Genomic DNA, 20,789 nt, shown 5'->3' on the forward strand with positions numbered 1-20,789 from the left:
ATATGCTGCCATAGCAGATTCATCGAGCACTAAGCCTCCGAACTATTTTTAATTTGTCCGTTTTACCCTGAAACCCCCGTTTACAGACGTCGCGCAACTGCTTTTGTTTCAACCTAGCCATAAAAAAAGGTAGGTAATTATATATATTATTCAAAATGTTTTTAGCTTAGAATAATCAGCGTCTGTAAAAAAGTCACGGATATCTACAGTGGGGAGAACAAGTATTTGATACACTGCCAATGGGTTTTCCCATTGACTGTGTATCAAATACTTGTTCTCCCCACTGTACCTCATAACTATCACTTAATTGTATTTTTAAATAATCGATCCAAACAAAAAGATATTGAAAAAAAAATGTTTTAAAAGATTAAATATATGAAAATGAACATCTCGACCACTCCTTGATGTCTGCGATTTCTGCATCGCGACCCTTGATATATCACCATGGTTCACTCATTAAAAAAAGAAAAAAAAAAAAATCCGGCTGTGGCCATTCACAGCTGTGTCTTGACACTCGGTGATACATGCTACATGGAGTTTTGGGATCGAAACAAGGTAAGTACATGATAATATATCTCATTAAAATTGTGGCGTCTTTAATTCTGCTCTCGCGTACTCTTGTCTCCAATTAGGGTTTTGCCATTTAAAATTTTTTTTTTTTTTAAATGCCCTTCTTTTCAAAATTTTTGGTGCCCCAGAAAATTGAGATTTTAAGCTTTCCGATGATTTATCACACATGCATATAGGACAAGTTTGAAATTTAACCAAATTGGGAGTCTCAGAGCGGGACTTCAAGTCACCTGAGTGTTTTCCACCATATATTTGTAGGATATTCAAATACATGCAATGACATTTTTCGGGCTACCAGGTGGCCCCGCCCCCCCCCTTAAACTCCGCTTATGGTTTTCAATATGATTTAAATCTGGACGCATCGATGGCTACCCCAGAGCTCTCCAGCGCTTTATCGCCAACCATTTCTTGGTGATATTTGAGGTATATTGTGAGTCATTTTCCTGTTGGAACACCATGACCTCTGACGCAGACCCAGTTTTCTAACACTACTCCCAAAATGTTTTGATAGTCTCTATTTTTAATGACTCCACACACCGTCAAGGCACCCAGTGCCAGAAAAAAGAATAAGGCCTACAAAGAAAAGAACACGGTGCCTATAGTCAAACATGGTGGAGGTCCAATGATATTTTGGGGTAGTTTTGCTACCTCTGGTACTGGGTGCCTTGACAGGGTGCAAGAAGCCATTACCTATGGAGACCATCAAAATGTTTTGGGCTGCAATGTTGAATGTCTCAAAAAACTGTCTGCGTCAGAGGTCATGGGTGATCCAACAGGACAATGAACCAAAACATACCTCAAATAGCACCAACAAATGGTTGGAGCAGGGGTCGCGTTAACCGAATATTTTCCGTCGTTGACCGGTGTTTTAAAACGGTGACGGAAAAAACTGAAGTCCATCCGTCATTTTGACAGGTTGCAATTCACACCCACAGGGTGGCAAGTGAGCATATTAATTAGCTATTGTCTCTCTTGATGCATGACGTCGTTGGCCTTACTCGGAAAAATGTTAAGGCAACTGAGTGTTTGCCTTGCACGGCCAGACTGTTCTCCCTGTAATTTTCAAACACTGAGAGAAAAGTCTGGGACACAGCCTCTCGAGAAGGTACAAAATCAATCGACAAATCAGATTTATTTATTTGCGTGACGTGTTCTTCACGAGCAACGTCACTCTTGCGCGCCGAAAGTCGTCTCTAGAACAACACGGATGGCGAACGGGAGGGCCGAGAATATGTTCCAATCCGCGGTAAATTCAGTTTTAAATAAGCTAAAACACAACGAGTCATTGACAAGTCTGTCTCTCGCTAGCCATGTTGAATAAACTCCGTTCTCGTATTTTTACTTCCGCGCGCAAGTCCCTCGTCCTGCCCTTGTCGCTTTGCTAGCGGCACGTCTGCCCGTTGCTGATTGGTGAACTCCGCTGTCTGTTTGCCTCTTGTTAAGTGTAGAAAAGGCTACAAAGTTATGTGATTGTTTGCTTAAGATGTTCACAGTTGCTCGTTCAATGCCTTCAGCATCATTTGATTCCCACATTTGGCTGACGTAAATAGGTGAAAAGTTGGATTGCGCATGCACCGTACCAGAATGCGGATGTCAATAGTAAGAAAGTCATGGGTGGATGCACGACATGAGCGTGCGTCTAATTGTGTGTTTGTTCATTGCTGTGCGTAAATGCAAAGTGAGTATCACAAGCAGCATTCATATTTACGTAGACAATTTGTTATGATTACCTTTTGCTGTTGTTATGATAGTTCGTCCGATTGTTTTGCGTGGTAGTCCGTTAGCGTGTTGCTATGCTGCGATTCTAAAATAGCGACAAGTTGCGGCATAGCGCACCGGAAGTAGAGTGAATCCGCCTTCACAATAAGTGCCTGAAACCGGAAGTGCTTAGCTGGAGCGTAGAAAATAGTTGAAGCTTAACTTCGAATATTCCATCTACATGTTTAAATGTAATTAAGTTGAATTTAAGCAATGTATATTTATTTATTGTTTCTTTTCATGTCTTTTGTACAGATAAACCACACACACAGATACACACATATATACCCACAAACACCTACTCAAGAATATAACCATTTCCACATCTACATGGACAGTTGGGATGAATGGACTGTATAAAGTTGATTTAAGAGGATTTGCATTAAAGAAAAAGGAGAAATCCAGCCACCTGTCCAAGTGCCGTGATTGCCTCTACTTTGAGTGGGCCTTAAAGTGCTTGTGACACGAAAAAGCATGTTTATTTCATAATACACGCGGTATTTTATGCTCCTGAATGATATGGACCGCTTGGATGTGTGTGGAAGCGATCGCTATATTTATTTAGTTTTTTGAATCCGGCGCCAGGAAAATGAGTGACTTCCGGCTTCGGTCTCGCATTGAGGAGGAGGGCGCTGTGACGTGTACGGTAGAAGACGTCCTCTTCACGCTACAGTGTACTGTTGTGTATGAGGACGAAGGATTCAGCTGATTTTGCGGATTAATACTTTTATTTTTTACATCACGCCAGCCAAACGGCTGCAGAAAAATCATTCTGTATGCGGGAGAGGCGTATGCGCCTTTTTGGAGTTTCAAAAGGTTCCCATTCACCGTGGATATTTACTGTGGGACCATTGGACTTACAAGGAAGTGAGTAAACATCTTGTTTTGTATTATGTCAAATACGAATACAGTGATTACAAAGTAAACACTATAAAATTCCTTTAAATAAAGGACTACTTACGTTTGATCATTGATAGGCATGTAAAAAGCTATCCTCACGCTCATTAGCAGTTAGCTGTTAGCACGTTAGCTACACAACAATTCCAGCCACCCTCCTCCAGGGAACGAACTGTAAGTTGCTCTCCGCCGGGCGGTTTGCCGATCCGCAAAGAAACTCGACAACCGGGTCGTCATGTCAAATAATCCAGGCTAGTTATGTGTGATTTTCCACTTCGAAGACTTTGAAACATCCCTCGGTTCGGGTTAGCATGTCGGCTAGCTGTCACTCCTTCTGGTCTGTTTACATTCTCCGAAGCCGGGGAAGGGAAATGACATATGTCCGATTTAGGTGTCATAAAATATCGTTCGGCAGGTGTGACAGTAAAGGTAAAGTCGACTGTTTTGACCATTATGGAGTAATTTTGCCATGTCGTCTTGAATAAATGGATTTTTATTATTTTATATTCCATTTAGCACAAGTTATTTGTCATGACCATGCCATTTATTTAGCAATTGGGGAAAGTACTTGGGTAAAAAGAATATCCTGTAAAAATATTGAAGTAAAGAGACAGAAACAATGACATTTTGCCGCTCTCTTCGTCGCGTTTTCCTCATTGTGAATAGTTCCCCCTCGACGGGCTGACTGGTCCTTCTCAAGCCATTTATATAGCTATTGGGGAAAATACTTGGATAAAAAGAATATCCTGTAAAAATATTGGGAGTAGAGAGACTGAAACAATGACATTTTGCAGCTCTCTTCGTCTCGTTTTCCTCGTTCTGAACAATTCCCCCTCAATGGGCTGAATAGTAAAACCGATGAGCCTAGTCTACCGCTGACGTCATCCACCTGTTGGGGACGCTAAAGCCCTATAATTGTAGGCGTGGCTAACCGGCAGATTAAAAGACTAATTTCTCGTCATCTGCGCTTTGCTAAATTGTTGTATATGGTCGAATCGTCTCAAAATATGATTCTAATTCACATAATAATGCCATTTAAGACTTTTTTTCTGGTGTCGTATGCTCTTTAAGTGGTGTTTGGCCAACACACTGACGTGAACACAGCTAAAATCAACCTGAATCAGCGAGAATCCAGTTTTCTCCACTACATTAAGCTTATTCGGACAGAATATTAATTAAAAATGAATGAAAACTAAATACCATAGAATATGTCATTATTATCATTTTAAATATGTAAGTGACTGGTAAAAATAGATTATGACCGGATTTTTATGACACTGTCAGTCAAAATGACAGACAACGAAAAAGTCTAGCGCAACCTCTGGGTTGGAGACAAAGGGCTGGAGAATTCTGAGGTGGCCATCGATGTGTCCTGATCTAAATCCCATTTAACACCTATAGAGAGATCTCAAAATTTCAAATCTGAGAGACCTTAAGTTCGCGAAACAACAGCGGTCCAAAATTCTATCTGAGAGGTGCGTTAAACTTGTTGATGGTTCTAGGAAGCAATGGCTTTCTGTTATGTCTTTTGAAGGATGCGCATCAAATATTGAGTTGAGGGTGCCAACAATTTTGTCCAGCCCATTTTTTTTTGCATTCTGTGTAAAATTGTGTATATTTTGGCTTTTCTCTTCAGCTTTTTTTGTGGTTTTTCAATGCAAATCAAAAAATAAACACATTCATACTGAAAACATTTGTAATTGTGTTAATGTCTGGGAGATTTTATGTGTATTTTATGGAAAAATTCCAGGGGTGCCAATAATTTCATCCAAGACTATAGGTATCGTTCCATTTTTTGTGTGTAATAAATAATTTGAGGTAATAATACATTTATTATAAGGGTGTGCAGCCATGATGCCCCTCCAAGGGAAATCATAACTATGATGTCGCCTGCGACAAAAATAAATCAACTCTAAATAATTGAGAGCAAATTGAACTTCATTAAAGTTGGAGCCTCATTCGTGGCAAACAAACTATAACATTTCATATATAGTTATATATATTCATAAGGTACTTCAATTTTTTTCAGGGAAATAAATAAACATCGCTCAAAATATGTGTATCAAATATGATAGTGATACGTATGGCCACAAAACTACAATACGTACACATTTACCGCAATCATTTCTTCTGAAGCAATGAAAAATACAAATCAATTTTCATGTGTTGAAAGTTGTGTTGCTGAAACATTTCTAGTATTTGAATGAAAACCATCATCCTTTTAACAAAGAAGCTTGTCTATGGGAAGATCTGATGATGCTCCAAGGTGAAATTCAAGCTTGGAAAAATCTTTACTGCTATACAACCACTATCAGAAGGCAGCAATGCACCATTTTAGAGGTGAGTGCAGCCAACTTAGTGACATCACACGAAAGGTTTCTGCCTTTCATTTATTGACTTCCTAATCAAAATGCATTAAATCTTAAAATATATTATTTCTTTTATGAAAGACGGGGGGAAAAAACATAATTTTGAATACGACAAATCTAATATTTTGAGGAAAAATATAAGAGACCAAAGCGCAAGAGACAGGTTTACCTTGTTCATTACAATAATACAATTTTAAAACTTACAGGCATGTATTCTTCATCCTCTGCAGAGAACAACAGATATTTCTGCTGTATTTTCTCCAGTTGACGGTGATAAATATCAAATGAATTTGAACTGTGAGTAGTTTCATCTATCGCCATCAAATTGTAGTACGTATTCATAAAAAAGGGGTAAAATCTACTTTAAAAATTAGCTTTGATGTCACATTTGTGTTGTGTTCTTGAGAAACCGAACTGTCATTAAGAGTGACTAATGGGTTCTTTTTGTACATTTGACTATTAGTAAATCCTTCCCATTTCTCTGTCTTTGTCACTATTGGGCCACGTTTAAAGCAGACCTCAGCTGTGGCCCTCACCTTATCGAGGTACACAGCTTGATGGATGTCCATTTGGACGATCGATGCGGGAGTCACTGTGTGAGATACGCTCAAAGCGATCGATAGTGATGACAATACACCTGAGGTGACACCTGTCGCCGACTGACTCTCGCTGTCCGTTGGAAGATGGGATCATCAACAAAGAGGTGACGGTGCGATGGTTGATTTTTTTTTTTTTTTTTGAGTGACACACTCTAAGATGAAGGTCAAAAGTAGAAACAGATGACGTTAATGCAAGGAGGGCCTAAATACACTGTCAAAATGATCTATGACAGAAATTAAAGGTGTTCTTGTTTTGGAGGATGCACTGAGAGATGTTGTAGGTTTGGTGATTGATTACCTTTGCTAAGGAAAGCAGTTGTTCTCGGGAACATTTTAGTTTCACACTTAATAAAGAAGCTTTAGTTTCGAGTGATGTGGTTGGGATTTAAATTTTGTCTATTCTACATGCAAAAATTTGCTTGTTCTTTTGATCAGCAGTAAAAGCTAACTAATGAGCGAGCTTGTACTCACGAGAAAACACAAATGTTAGTATGGATTTACAACCCTGCTACTGTGATGCCAAAAAAATTTGAATACCTCCCCCCAAAAACCTACAATAAACATTTTACAAATAATCTGTATGATGAGCTAATCAAGCCATTTCTAGTTTATTACCTATTATTGATGAATATGTAGCACAAAATTGGAAAAGTGACATTTAAAGCCAAAAAGTCTGCTAATTCTTTAATGACCCAGGTGCATTTTTAACTACTCTACCCACCATTGACAAGCACTTTAAAAAAAATCAATGCATGGATGTTTTCCAGCATGGTTTTACTGTTAGAATCTGAACTCTTCAAGGCCACATTCCAACAATAAATTGCATTCACAGGAGTATTGATCACAGTGTAGTACAATTAATTTTCTGCTGATTATTTGTCATTAAAGATTTCATGTGTGCAGCAGCTCAAGTGAAGAAAGAAGGCGCAGGATTGATTGAAGAACCTGAATGTTAAGACAACCTTACTACCACTGAAGGCATCTGCACTTCTATTGATTTTCAGCCAACGGTTTGTCCAAGAGGGTGTCACTAAATAACAGCGCATACGGCTTTGTGTGTGTGTGTGTGTGTTAGCGTGATGTCGGGGTAATGTAACATATGCTTTTCTGTAGCGGTGATTACCCTTTCTAGCTCTATGAAGTACAAAAACACATATCATTAAGTAGCTGTAGTAATGCTCGAGATGGTAAAACGTCGCAACTCAGTAAAATGGAAAGAGCCTGTAGTAAAGTATTCGAGGATACTGGACGGATGGTGTTTTCTCTTTTTTTTCTTTTTCTTTTTTTATGAGAGCTTATCTAATAAATTCTCTTTAGTACCGTCTTTTTATACAATGCCTAAAATTTTTGACAAGACCACCTGTCGTAAAAGAAAGTATCCAGAGTAATGAAGTATGTTAGTTTTTGCAAATTATATGGGTACCTTGAGACCTTGAGTCACAGTCTAACATTAACTCCAAACAAGTGTCAAATCATCTTTTGGCACTGAATATAAATCACAATAATCTGTTTCAGTCTACACAAAAAACACAAATGTTATGAGCGTTAACTGAGATAAATAATACATTATATTATACATCATAAAACTATACAACAATTAAATAAATTGAATTGAAAAGAATTTAACAGGGTTTGTCCTTCGCTGCTCATTGCGCTACTCATTCTGTTGTGCATGCCTTGGCCACCTGAGGGCACTATAAGCCAGACATCGCTCCTTAACTCATTGCCCGCTATTGATGGCAAGAGGCTGGCTGCAAATGATCACTGCCACTCCCAGGCCTCCAAGTCAAAACGAATTGGATGCCTATCCCTGTCAATGGCACTAAAACATGATCACTCACTGCTTGCCCTCCCAATTCAAATGGATTGGGCATAAATCGCTATTAATACAGAGACTTAACAGAATACAAACAATACATAGATTAGGTAATAAAGCAGAAACATCAGGCTTTCTTTATCATCTGATAAATGAATAAATGTCTGTGAGGATTGAGATATTATCAATAATGAGTAATATGGCCAGGTAGCTGATAAAATGGCTCAGTGAAAGTTCAGTTCAAGCAGCTTGTGTTTGGACAAGTGCATTTTCTTCCTTCCCTTTTTTAAACAATATGTGTGTCTCTATGTCTAAATGGATTAGAAATCTATCCCTGTTAATGGCACTGAAACAATCATTAATTGCCAGCTCTCCCAATTGTGTTCCACACGAATGCTATTTTTAGACCGTGACGTCACCATCGTAAACCGGAAGTGGGTCAACATAGAAGCGCGCTTGCATACAACCCATGTTAGTACTGCTTGTTTTCTGCCAGTAATCTTTCAAAAGCGAACATGCCGAGTAAACGCTGCTGCTATGGAACCTGTAGAAACAACTCTAGACATTACAACATATAAAGGATGTTTTTCTTCATACGATTCTCGAAGCAGAAAAAAGAGGGGAAAATGTGAACAATGGATCAACCTGTGTGGACGTCCAAAAGACCAGTTTAACGCCAGCAAGTTGAAGCCATTCACCTTTATATGCAGTAAAGATTTTGTTGGGGGCCATGGTCCTACAGAGGACAAAGAGGTAAGCCATTTTGATCATTTTACTTATTTTTTAGCTTGGTGTTTTGCAGTGCCGCTTCTGTCTGACAATGAATGACCTGGAAAAAAAATAAAATGGTATCTGACTGCCACTGTTGTTACTTTTACTGTTGTAAAAAACAACTTTAGTAAGGGGAAAGTGTAAATAAATTATAGAATTAAGATTTGTTATTAATTAAAAAATTAAAAGTGTTCGTCGGCTGTCACTGAGTAGCATTTGCGATCGCTACAAAAAAATAGTAATGTAAATTATCCCCAAGAACGGTCAGAGACGTAAGACAACCAGAGGATATGCTATATATGAAAGACAGGGCATATGGTGGTAAAAGACAGACTGTTGAAATAGGAGAATGTTATTGTCAGTGGCATAAGGCAATACACACAAGAAAAAGGTGTCAATCAAAAAGGTACCACTGGATCAGGTCGGTTCTTTTTCCCGTCTTTTTCAGCCCTCGACACTCAAGCCATCTCTTTAAGTGAACATTTGTATGTTCTTCCACATCTTTACCCGTGAATTTGGCACCCAGGGCATCATTATTGGACAGAATTGGTAGAATTAGCTCAGTAAACATCTCGTTCCTACAGTACACTATATACATGCATTTAGCATTAGGGACAAACAGGAGCTTGACCTGCCTAGCAACAGTTGCTAATGTCATGAATATTAATGAGCAAAAGTGTTGGGCCAAAATGTTGCGTGCAGTACGCAATTCAGCTCATGAACATGTACTAGGGCGGGGCGATATGGCCTTAAGTACGTATCACGATAAATTGAGCAGATTTACCTCGATAACGATAAATGACGATAAATCGCCCAAGCGGACTGTTATACAATTTGAAATTTTGAATCAATGCATGGAATACAAATTAACCGTTTCTCGTTAAATTTATTTACCAGCTTTCAATTTAACAATTGCACATGCAGTCTAAACATTAAGTATTAAAAAAAATCTTGTAAACAATAAGAATTCTAGTGTGAACATTTATAACAGCTTGTATGACTTGAAAAATGTACAACATTATAAAAATCAATATGACGACTGTGCAAACATGTCATTCTAACACAAATGACTTGCAGCTTTAACAGTACACTTCAGACAACTTATTGGTAATGGCTGCTGTGACATAATTATTCAACACAAGTGTTTACGTCAAGGTTTCAGTTGTTTTTTTTTCCCCCCGAAACATTTTTAATACATGCACCCCCCCACACAGACGCAACCAGATTAAAGCTGTATTGCTCTGATGCCAATGAAATATTTAAGGTTTTATGATGGCAGAATAAAGCAAACACATACAGAAAAATACCTGTGGCCATTAAACTGTCATATAATATATAGGCTTCACTGTCTGATTATACTTTATGCTGAGTGCTTTACCATCATGAAAGCTTTCAAAGAAATCACACAGAGATGCCAAATAACGCGACATAATGATTGCTACATGAAGTCCGTGCCCAGTCCACTCAATAATTTCAGCCGTTTCGACAAGGTTAGAGCCGCTATCCGACTAGTCACGTTCATTTGTAGCTGCTGTTAGCCGCTAGCGTTAGCCTGTGGCTTGGCTACTAGAAGATAGCACTGAAAGCATCCTCTCCTGAAATCGTGAGAACCAGGGAGGACAGCACGTGAAAGCCCGTCTGGAACCCGCCAAGAGTTTACTTAATGTCGGGTGAAAGTTTGGCTAAGCTAACTTAAGCCCGACTCCATCCCGTTTACTTGTAGCGTTAGCTGCTGGCGTTAGCCTAATGGGCTTCTGTTTGTTTGGCTTCCTGAAAACCACGTGACTCCATACGTAAGGACACTGTATGCTTTCTTAAAGGGGAATAAACATAGCCGAACAACACAGAGTCAAAGCGGGTTTAAAAGACTATATTTTCTTGTTTTATTAAATTACCGAATTTGCCGACATGGTCAAAATTACGTCGGGCATCGTGAAGAATTTCGGTGACTGTAAATTTTCGGTTTACCGCCCTGCATGTACATGTACCACTGTCAAAAGCAGCCAATTGTTACGGGACAGTCAGGAAAGGCCAAGGACCCAGTTGCAGAGGTGGTCTAGAATTTATTTTTTAAAACAAAAAAAGGGACTTTCCGAAAAGACAAAAATGTGACCAGGACAACAATTTCACTAGAATAGCTACAAATCAAGTGCACGTGAAAGCGTGGTCTTCTCAGGAGCGAGGCTATTAACAGTGCTAGTGCTGGAACCATCTGGTAACTGAGAATGGTTGGCCAGGGCTTAAAAATGCTTTACTAATGAGCCACAGGTGTGCCTGGTTAGCCTCACTCCTGAGGAGACTGGTCCCTCTTTTACCCGTGCAGCCTGCAGACAGAGGCAGAAAGGCATCAATTCATTGCAAGTGGAATGCAAGGCAGGATAACAACACCAATGAATTAATACAGCAGAAATATCAGTTGTTCTCCACAGAAGATAAAGAATACATGCCTGTGAGTATTGATATACATTGGTACTTCTACATACGAAGTTAATTCGTTCCAGGACCTTGTTTGTAAGTCGAAATGGTCGTATGTCAAGCAGGATTTTCCCAAAAGAATACAATTCCATTAATTCGTTTCACAGCCCAAAAGCTTTAAATTCTTAATAAATGCTGCTGGTACGATTGCAAATAGCAATTACACAAAGCAAAACAAATAAATTATGAATAAAAATCATAATAATAATATAATAATAGTAATAATAACTATAATAATACCTGTAATAATGTAACAAATCGGGTTCTAACGTAGCGGACGTGTTTTGCGTGGTGTACCTGAACCTGGCTGACTTGGCAGAGTGAGAGAGGACATTTTACTTTCACTTTGATCAGCTGTGGCGGACAGCAGGCATGCTGTGTTGCACAAGTTATGAAATAAATGATTAAAAATTTGACAAAACTGGCGTTTTTTTGGCGATGTTACCACAATAATAAATGTTAACTTATAAAGACTGGCGAACGAAGGTCAGAGGAGGACCGTCGAGATCGTAGGCATTCTATGGCCGTATTGTCGAGTTAGTTCATGGACAGCACACCACTCTCATATTTTTCTATCATTTCCACTTTCATTTCAATGGTAAGCCTCACATTTTTCCTTTTTTTCACCACCTGCACTAACATTCTTGGAACCCATGTTGATTTCTCTCACAAGAAAATCCGACCTGTGTCCGCGAATGGGGTCAGGGCTACATTTCTCACGAATATGAACCTAATAATTGATAGGCTAAATGATCAATGCAGAAAAAAATCTGTGTTATGCTAACTTTCAAGTGTATTGGTTCAGGTGATACACCATTCGATTCAAACCTTTGTTTTCAAAAACTACTAAAGAAAGATTTTGAAAACTTTCAGGATAAATTTTTGGATTTTACTAACAAATTTAAATTTGAATATTTGAACATAACTTAAATTATATTAACATATAAAATAAATACACACTTGTTAATCATGTCTTAACTATCCAGGAATGCAAAAAAAATAAACATTTGTCTTAAGACCAATCAACATTGTCTGCCTGAATAAAGAAATTAAATATAACTGAAAAAACTTAGAGAATAACAAAAAAAAAAAAAATGAAAAGAAAAGAAAAATTGAGACTTCCTTCAGGTAAAACACCACTGCTTTTGTCCACAAGCACAGCCAACTCACAAAAAATGAAATCTGCTTTAAGTCCACATAAATAAAATAAAAATGACAATTGGGGAGAAGGTGTAAACCTCGGTTCACTACATTTCTCACAGTTTAATTAACGTTAACAGTAGAAAAAAAAACACATACAGGAGGACACTTTTCTCTAAGCAGTTTCCTACTCGAGTTTTGCAGGTTAGAAAATTCAGTTTTGGGTTAATCTAACTCTGATGCAGGTCGGACTTTCAGTTGCAAAATTTGCAGCATGTTGCCCAACATTGATGTCTTTTTATGTTACTGCTGTTGGTGTTGCTGGCCAAAAAAAAAAAAAAACTTCTCATAGACAAGTTTCCGATGTACTTCTGCTTTATTCCCGCATGTCTGCAAGCAATTTCCGTTTTAGAATTCTTCATCCAAAACAACAGTGGAGCTGGAGTAACATCACTCATCAAAATCCGTTAAAAAAGACAATTAGGAAATATCGCATCCATCTGCCATCATCACGACAGGGGAGGACAACATGTTCATGAAGGCAGATGTGGAACTAAGCTCGTGCCACCACAAAGATCGGGTGTTTTTGGTTTTTGTAGCCATGTTGCCGCTGTGGTATGGAACGTATGTTCTTCCTATCCCTGCATTTTCATGTGCGTATGTACAGTATGTACATACCTATAGAATTTCCTTGTCACAACAGAATCCGTGTCAGCCCTTCTGCATTCGGTAAATGTAATATAATTTGTCATTTCAACTCATTTTGGTCACTCAAGTGGCCAGCGTATCAATCTACACCTTACGTCAACACACGCTGACAGGTTGTTATAATTTTGTCCACGAATGATCAACGAAGTGATAAGAACAATCATACAATCTCATCTACGTCTCATCTACGTCGTGCTGAATCCATTTTGGGAGATTCCGTAGGTTCCACTGCTTTGATTTCGCAGTTTTAACTTTGTCAACACGCTGCTTACTTCAGACGCTATACATGTTGATCTTTCTAAACCGGAAGTTCGGAGCAGACATTTTCCCAGATGACGCAGCCCGTATTTTGCTCAGGAAAGTTGTCTACAGTATATTCCTCCTATCGTAAGGAGGCTTAGAAGGCAGCATGTTGTTCACATGTCGTATAACTCATCAGCCAATCAAACGAGCGTTTGTGGGACTGGGTTGTGGGAAAAAATGGACTGGCACATTCAGCAAGTCAAAAGGGGTAAATGCAAGTCTGAACATAATGAAAATAATTCACTTAATAATGGTTCGGTCAATTCTATTCTTATATGGTAAAAGGATAGAATTGACCATTATTAAGTGAATTAAAATAAGGTTGCTTAAGAGTTGGTGGGGACAATTTGAGCATCCTAAACATTTGGTAGTGTTATGTCCCTACCATCGCTATGCAAACCTACGCTATTGGATCCATGCGAATTGCCTCAAGAGGCTAACTGCACGCCTAGCAGCACAAATGAACCAACTACTGAGAGAGCACACCCAGAGTGGCTAACCCAGGGAAGAACAGTCCTAATACTGAAGGTCTCTCAGAATCACATCCAACTACCTGCAATAACCTGTCTCTCTAATCTCTCTCTCTTTCTCTCTCCACCCCCACAGGCAAGATCAGGCAACTATTAAAATAATAATTAAGGGTAATTTAAAGTTCTGTTTTGGCAGCTGGTGTTTGGACAACTGTCTATTTAACAACATGTCTGTCCATGTAGTTGTGCAGTGAACAACATTGTAGTTCCAAATGTTTGCATTACAGAAAAAATGTGGTGCTTTTCATGAGTACATTACCATTCCTCCAGCAGCTCAGCTCAGCCTCAAGTCTGTGCACGGTCTCCTTTAGCGACCTGTTCTTCTCCTTCTCTTTCTCATATTTCCTCTTCCACTGCTCGGCAGTGAGCTCAAGGTTCACTGTCACCGTGTTTCGGATGGTCTTTGCCCTAATTGGATGAATAGATAGTGTTTAAAAAAAAAAAAATCAACAGAGAAAGAAATAGAGCAGAGCAAGAGCAGAAGATCAGAGGAGAAGAGAAGAGCAAGGATATTCCATCTCAAGCCATTCAATTAAAATGAGTTTGCATGGCATTAATTAGCATGTAAATTGGCTTTCTGCCCGCCGTGTTTGACGATGCATGCCGGGAAGAGGGGGGCAGTCTGAGAGAGAACAAAAAAAGTTGGCAGTGAGAATGTTTAACAGCCGGCTCAACATTTCCTCATTAATAAACAACCAGTTTATAAGGGGAGAAATTGGAGACACTGGCAAAGGAATCCCGTAAAAGGGAATTATTATGGAATGTTGACATTTTAAATCTTATACAAATATTGTAGTTAGGTCTCTGGAATGCCTGCCACTCGTGAAATGTGAAATTAATCAATCTTTTTTTGCTCTAGCTGTTTCTTAATATGTGTTGAACAGGTTCATTGGAATTTCACCACAGGCCCATATATATTTAAATGATAGACTTTACAATCTGTTAACTACAAAAATCACATGAACTTGCTCTTGTGTGAAGACAAAAACATCCTGGTGCACATGTCTCCAATGTTATTTGCATATCGTATATCAGTCAAAACACGACGTTTTTGGTAGACGCTGGATGCTTCAAGGCAAAAGGCAACTGTCATCTTAAATTTGTATATATGGCTTCTCTTGAGAAAAATAGTTTGGCACCCTCTGCAGCCATCAACTTGATTGTATTTGAACTATATCTCCTTGCGTGCAAGATTAATTAAACTGTCATTTCTATCAAAGTGCGAGGTCCATCTCGTGTCTATTAAGGATTGTCTTTTTTGACACAATACATTAGACTTGACATATTCAAAATTGCATTTTTTCCCGTGTGATGAAAGTAATGACATCTTTCATGATGGTTGTGAATTTAATTGATGTAATTAAGAAGCTAATTAGTTAATAGACAGTATTGAGACCGTTAAAGAGAAGAAATTATGTGGGGATGCTTTGCTCTGGTAGTTATTAAACTCCTGTGGGGAACTTTCAAGTTTTGAGGCATTTACAGGTCACTTCCTGTTAATTTGGGGTCATTTCTGGTTAATTTTGGAGGGATTACAGGTCATTTCTTGTGGGTTTTTAGGCGACATCTTGATGATTTTAAGTCACTTCCTGTTAATCTTTTGGGGGGCATTTGAAGGGCACTTCCTGTTCATTTTAGCTAACTTTCTATTTATTTAGGGGCATGACTTCCTTTCGATTTTGGGTCCCTTCCTGTTGATTTTGGGGCATTTGAGGGTCACGTCCCCTTCCGTCATCTCTTCTTGATTTTGGGGCAATTCTGGGTCACTTCCATGTCGATTCTGGGGCAATTGGAGGTAAGTTTTTCATGTCAAAAATGTTGAATATAGACATATTTGCAGATCTGAATTGAAAATCAATAGGAGTGTAAGGAACCATTTTTGTGGGTGCTGCATAAGCCTTTGGTAAATGAATGGCGGCATCAGAAAATAATGTCAAATTTTGGCGGAACTGAACGTTCCCAAAAATTGCCTTAAAAACTCTGTGTGCCTTGATTTTGCTGTTGGGTAAGTAGCCATTCATCCATCCATCATCTGCCGCTTAAGGGCCAAGGGGTGGGGGAAGAAAAATAGAAATGGGATGCGGCCGGCGGTGCATAAGTAATGGCCCCATTTACAAAACAAAGGCTAGGCTCGGCTTGGGGATGATCCCAGGGTGTCCCAAAATGGGACACCCATGGTACTTCTAGTGTTAACGAGGGCAGCAGCTTTAGCAGGGAAGCCCAGACTTCCCTCCCCCAACCACTGCAACCAGCTTTTCGGCGGGATCCCAAGGCGTTGCCAGGCCAGCCTGGGAACATGGTCTCTCCAGCGTGTCCTGGTTCGTCCCCGGGGCCTCTCGCCGGTGGTACATGCCCGGAACACCTCTGCAGGGAGGCATCCAGGACGCATCCGAACCAGATGCCTGAGCCAACTCAACTGGCTCCTCTCAAAGCGGATGAGTAGCGGCTCAAAACAAAGTCCCTCCCGGATGACTGAGGTTCTCACCCTATCTCTACGGGAAAGCCCGGACACCCTGGGGAGGAAACTCCTTTCTGCCGCTTGTATCCGGGATGTTCTCCTTTCGGTCACAACCAACATCGCGTGACCAAAGATGAGGGTAGGAACGTAGATCGACTGGTAAATTAAGAGCTTCGCCTTTTGGCTCAGCTCCTTCTTCAACACTACGGACCGGAGTCCGCACCACTGCAGACGCTGCACCGATCCGCCTGTCGATCTTCCGCTCCCTCCTACCCTCACTCTTGAACAAGACACCATGATACTTAAACTCCACTTGCGGCAAGATCTCATCCCCGACCCAGAGAGGGCATGCCACCCTTTTTAGACTGAGGACCATGGTCTCGGATTTGGAGGTGCTGATCTTCATCCCAACCGCTTCACACTTGGCTGCGAACCGCTTCAGTGAGAGTTGAAGTTTACGCCTTGATGAATCTAACAGCACCACAACATCTGCAAAAAGCAGAGATGTAATGCCGAGGCCACCAAAACGGACACCCTCAACGCTTCAGCTGCGCCTAGAAATTCTGTCCATAAAAGTTATGAACAGAATTAATGAAAAATGGCAGCCTTGGCGGAGTCCAACCCTCACTGGGAACAAATTCGACTTACTGCCGGCAATGTGGACCAAACTTTGACACCAGTAGTACAGGGACCGAACAGCCCTTACCAAGGGTTACCCCGTACTCCTGGACCTCCCCCCACAGGACTCCTTGAAACACACGGTCTAACGCCTTCTTCAAATTTACAAAACACATGTAGACTGGTTGGACGAACTCCCGTGCACCCTCGAGGACCCTGCCTAGGGTGTAGAGCTGGTCCACTGTTCCACGACCGGGACAAAAACCACACTGCTCCTCCTGAATCCGAGATTTGACTTCCCGACGGACCGGGGAGGCTAAGAAGTGTGATCCCCCTATAATTGGAACACACCCTACGGTCCCCCTTCTTAAAAAGGGGGACCACCACCCCGGTCTGCCAATCCTGAGGCACTGCCTCCGATGTCCATGCGATGTTGTAAAGGCATGTCCGCCACAACAGCCCCACAACATCCAGAGCCTTTAGGAACTCAGGGCGGATGTCATCGACCCCCGGGGCCTTGCCACCAAGGAGCTTTTGGATAAGTAGCATTTTCTAAATCTGACATTTTAAATGTTTTTGCCATTGAAAATGAATGGGGCTTTTTTTGTTGCTTTGAAAAGCATCCCTACACCTACGTAAATGTGCTAGTAGGTCAGATTTGTCATGTACTAGTACTAAAGTTGCCTGCAAAGGTTTGTTGATGCTCAGGGCCAACCGCGGGGTAATTACTGATTCCCTTTGACTGAGAAGGATAGCATGTGAGGCTGTGCTTTGTCATTAAGGCCACAGGCAAATTAGTCATGCACCAGGCAGGGTGAAGACCGTGACCCTCTTTTAAACAACCAGGGTCACGTTCAGATGATAAGCAACTCCGAAAGCTTTGGAGGCAAGTCAAACGGGTGGCCGAGCGAGAAGAGGCGGCCTGTTGTTGTTGTTGTTTTTTTTTACCTTTGGCCGAACATGAGCGTAGACCTGGTCTCAACGTCGTTGTAGCTGGAGGGGGAGCAGCAGATGAACATGGTGGTTCGACAGTTGCCTCCCAGCGAGTCTTGTAAGATGCGCGTCATTTTGCTGTCACGGTACGGCACATGGGACTTCTGCCAAACAGGGTGAGTCAATTGAGAGGATTGGATACAGTTGAAGGGATTGAATGGGGCATTTTGGGTTTACTGTCCATTTATTTTCTTGGTGTGTACGTGTATCTCTAAATTAAAAATAAACAGATGAGTAAATACATAAATAAACAAATAAAGAAAGACATAAAAAAAAAACAATAAATACAAGAATTAGAAATAAAAGTAAAAAATGTATAATAAATACAGAAATGTGTATGGAAATAAATACATCATTTATTATTTTTTTTTAAGTACAAATAAAAATGAATATAAATACAAAAATAAGAATAAAAAATCAATGATAAATTTTAAAATAAATGTTGGAAATAAATATATATGTATACATTGAATTAAAAATCCATCAATAAATAAAAGCACTTCGATCTCATATTCATTTTTTTCATTGTCAGCGTTAACATGCTGGCAAGCTATGACAGCAATTACTTTACATTCAAGTCCCTGAGCAGTAAGTTAGTACTAAGAGCAGGAAAAAAAATGTTTTCAAAAAACGTACACTATTAGTATCGGCCTATACCACACAGCCAGGTAGTGGAATCGATATCGAGAGCCAAAAAATTGTAACGGGGCAACACTAGTTAAAATACCAAATGAATATGGAGTACCCTATTAATAGCTGTTTTTCTCTTGGGTATCAAACCAAATAATTGAATTCAACCAAAGATTTGCTCAATTTTCTTTGAATGCGAAAGTAGAATTATCTAGGCATACCGTTCCTTCAGCCAAAGCGGAGATGACGTTTCCGAGGGCCGACAAAGACCTGTTGATGTTCTTGGCCTCGTCCAGCACAGTTCCCTCGGCGCCCGTCTTACTGACCTGACGGAAAAAGAGATTTCATAGTCAAATATACACATTAAAGTGCATGTGACACGAAAAAGCATGTTTATTTCATAATACACGCTGTATTTTATGCTCCTGAATGATATGGACCACTTGGATGTGTGTGGAAGCGATCGCTATATTTATTTAGTTTTTTGAATCCCGCGCCATGAAAATGAGTGACTTCCGGCTTTGGTCTTGCATTGAAGAGGAGGGCGCTGTGACGTGTACGGTTGAAGGCGTCCTCTTTAAAGCCGTACTGTTGTTCATGAGGACTAAGGATTCAGCTGATTTTACGGATTAATACGTTTATTTTTCGCATCACGCCAGCCAAACAGCTGCAGAAAAATCTTGCTTTATGAGGGAGAGGCGTAAGCGCCTTTTTGGAGTTTCAAAAGGTTCCCATTCACCGTGGATATTGGCCAAAACAAGCCCTACTACTGTGGGACCATTGGACTTTGAGGAAGTGCGTAAACATCTTGTTTTGTATTATGTCAAATACGAATACAGCGATTAAAAAGTAAACACTATGAACTTTCTTTAAATAAAGGACTACTTATGTTTGATCAGTGATGGGCATGTAAAAAGCTCTCCTCATGCACATTAGTTGTACGTTAGCTGCACAACAACTGCAGTCGCCCTCCTCCGGGGAACGAGCTATAAATTGCTCTCCGCCGGGCGGTTTGCCGGTACGCAAAGACAATCGACAACCCAGTCGTCATGTCAAATAATCTGGGCTAGTTATGTGTGATTTTCCGCTTCGAAGACTTTGAAACATCACTCGGTTCGGGTTAGCATGTCGGCTAGCTGTCACGACTCTTGGTTTGTTTACATTCTCCGAAGCTGGGGAAGGAAAATGACATACGTCCGATTTAGGTGTCATTAAATATCGTTCGGAAGGTGCGTCAGTAAAGGTGAAGTCGACAGTTTTTAACCTTTAGGGAGTAATTTTGCCATGTCATCCTGAATAAGTGCATTTGTATTATTTCATATTCCATTTAGCACAAGATTGTTATTTGTCATGACCATGCCATTTATTTAGCAATTGGGGAAAATACTTGGATACTAGAGCCCTATAATGGTAGGCGTGGCTAACCGGCAGATTAAAAAACTAATTTCTCGTCATCTGCGCTTTGCTAAATTGTTGTATATAATGGAATCGTCTCAAAATATGATTCTAATTCACATAATAATGCTATTTAAGACTTTTTTTCTCCTGTCGTATGCTCATTAAAGCTGTATTAACGAACAAAAGTAAAGAAGCCATTCTGGTTGTCTAGGAATAATGTTAATTCTCAATGTCAAGAAGCTTTGCTGCCTTTCTGCTGATAGTTTTCAATTATTTATCTTTAATTGGCAATAAATTATCTCATTATGTCACACTGATTAGATTTAATAAGAGGCCATTTTGTCTGATAACGAGGCCGACCAGCAGTACCACTCCAATTAATTAATATTTACATCTGATAAAAAGAAACACTTGCTCGTTGATTTCCAAAGGCGATATAAAAGTGCAGTATCAGTGCTTGTTTCTTACATAGAAGCTCATTTGGGATTCCTTTACTTGTGAGTCCTTTCTAAGCAGAAATGTGTATACTTTTTAGACCAGTCGAAAAAACAATTTCTCCTTGGAAGGAGTCGTTTTGTCTCCAACAGAGAAACCGATTGGATTGCTAAAAGACTGAACATGATATTGCATCACAGGGAGGCATTATGTTAGGGCCTCCGCCCCTCCCTCCTGACACCTAACCCACCTGGGGCAGGTGCACATGTTTTTATCTGATTACAGGTTGAGACGGGTGGAGCGGCCACAGGTGAGGGCAAC

General features: G+C 40.1%; 1 protein-coding gene across 1 annotated transcript in view; it reads right to left on the minus strand.

Annotated features, from left to right (window-relative positions):
- The window catches only part of kif5ab (kinesin family member 5A, b), a 174,424-nt gene that overhangs the window by 72,352 nt on the left and 81,283 nt on the right, over positions 1–20,789 (minus strand). Inside the window, exons 9-11 of the mRNA XM_057845192.1 lie at positions 18,857–18,961; positions 17,961–18,109; positions 14,196–14,344 (exon numbers count right to left, since the gene is read on the minus strand). Of these exons, the coding sequence (XP_057701175.1) occupies positions 14,196–14,344; positions 17,961–18,109; positions 18,857–18,961 (403 nt within the window). The remainder of the gene's footprint in view (positions 1–14,195; positions 14,345–17,960; positions 18,110–18,856; positions 18,962–20,789) is intronic.

The sequence above is a fragment of the Corythoichthys intestinalis genome, chromosome 9, assembly GCF_030265065.1.
Source record: "Corythoichthys intestinalis isolate RoL2023-P3 chromosome 9, ASM3026506v1, whole genome shotgun sequence".
NCBI classification, from domain to species: domain Eukaryota; kingdom Metazoa; phylum Chordata; class Actinopteri; order Syngnathiformes; family Syngnathidae; genus Corythoichthys; species Corythoichthys intestinalis.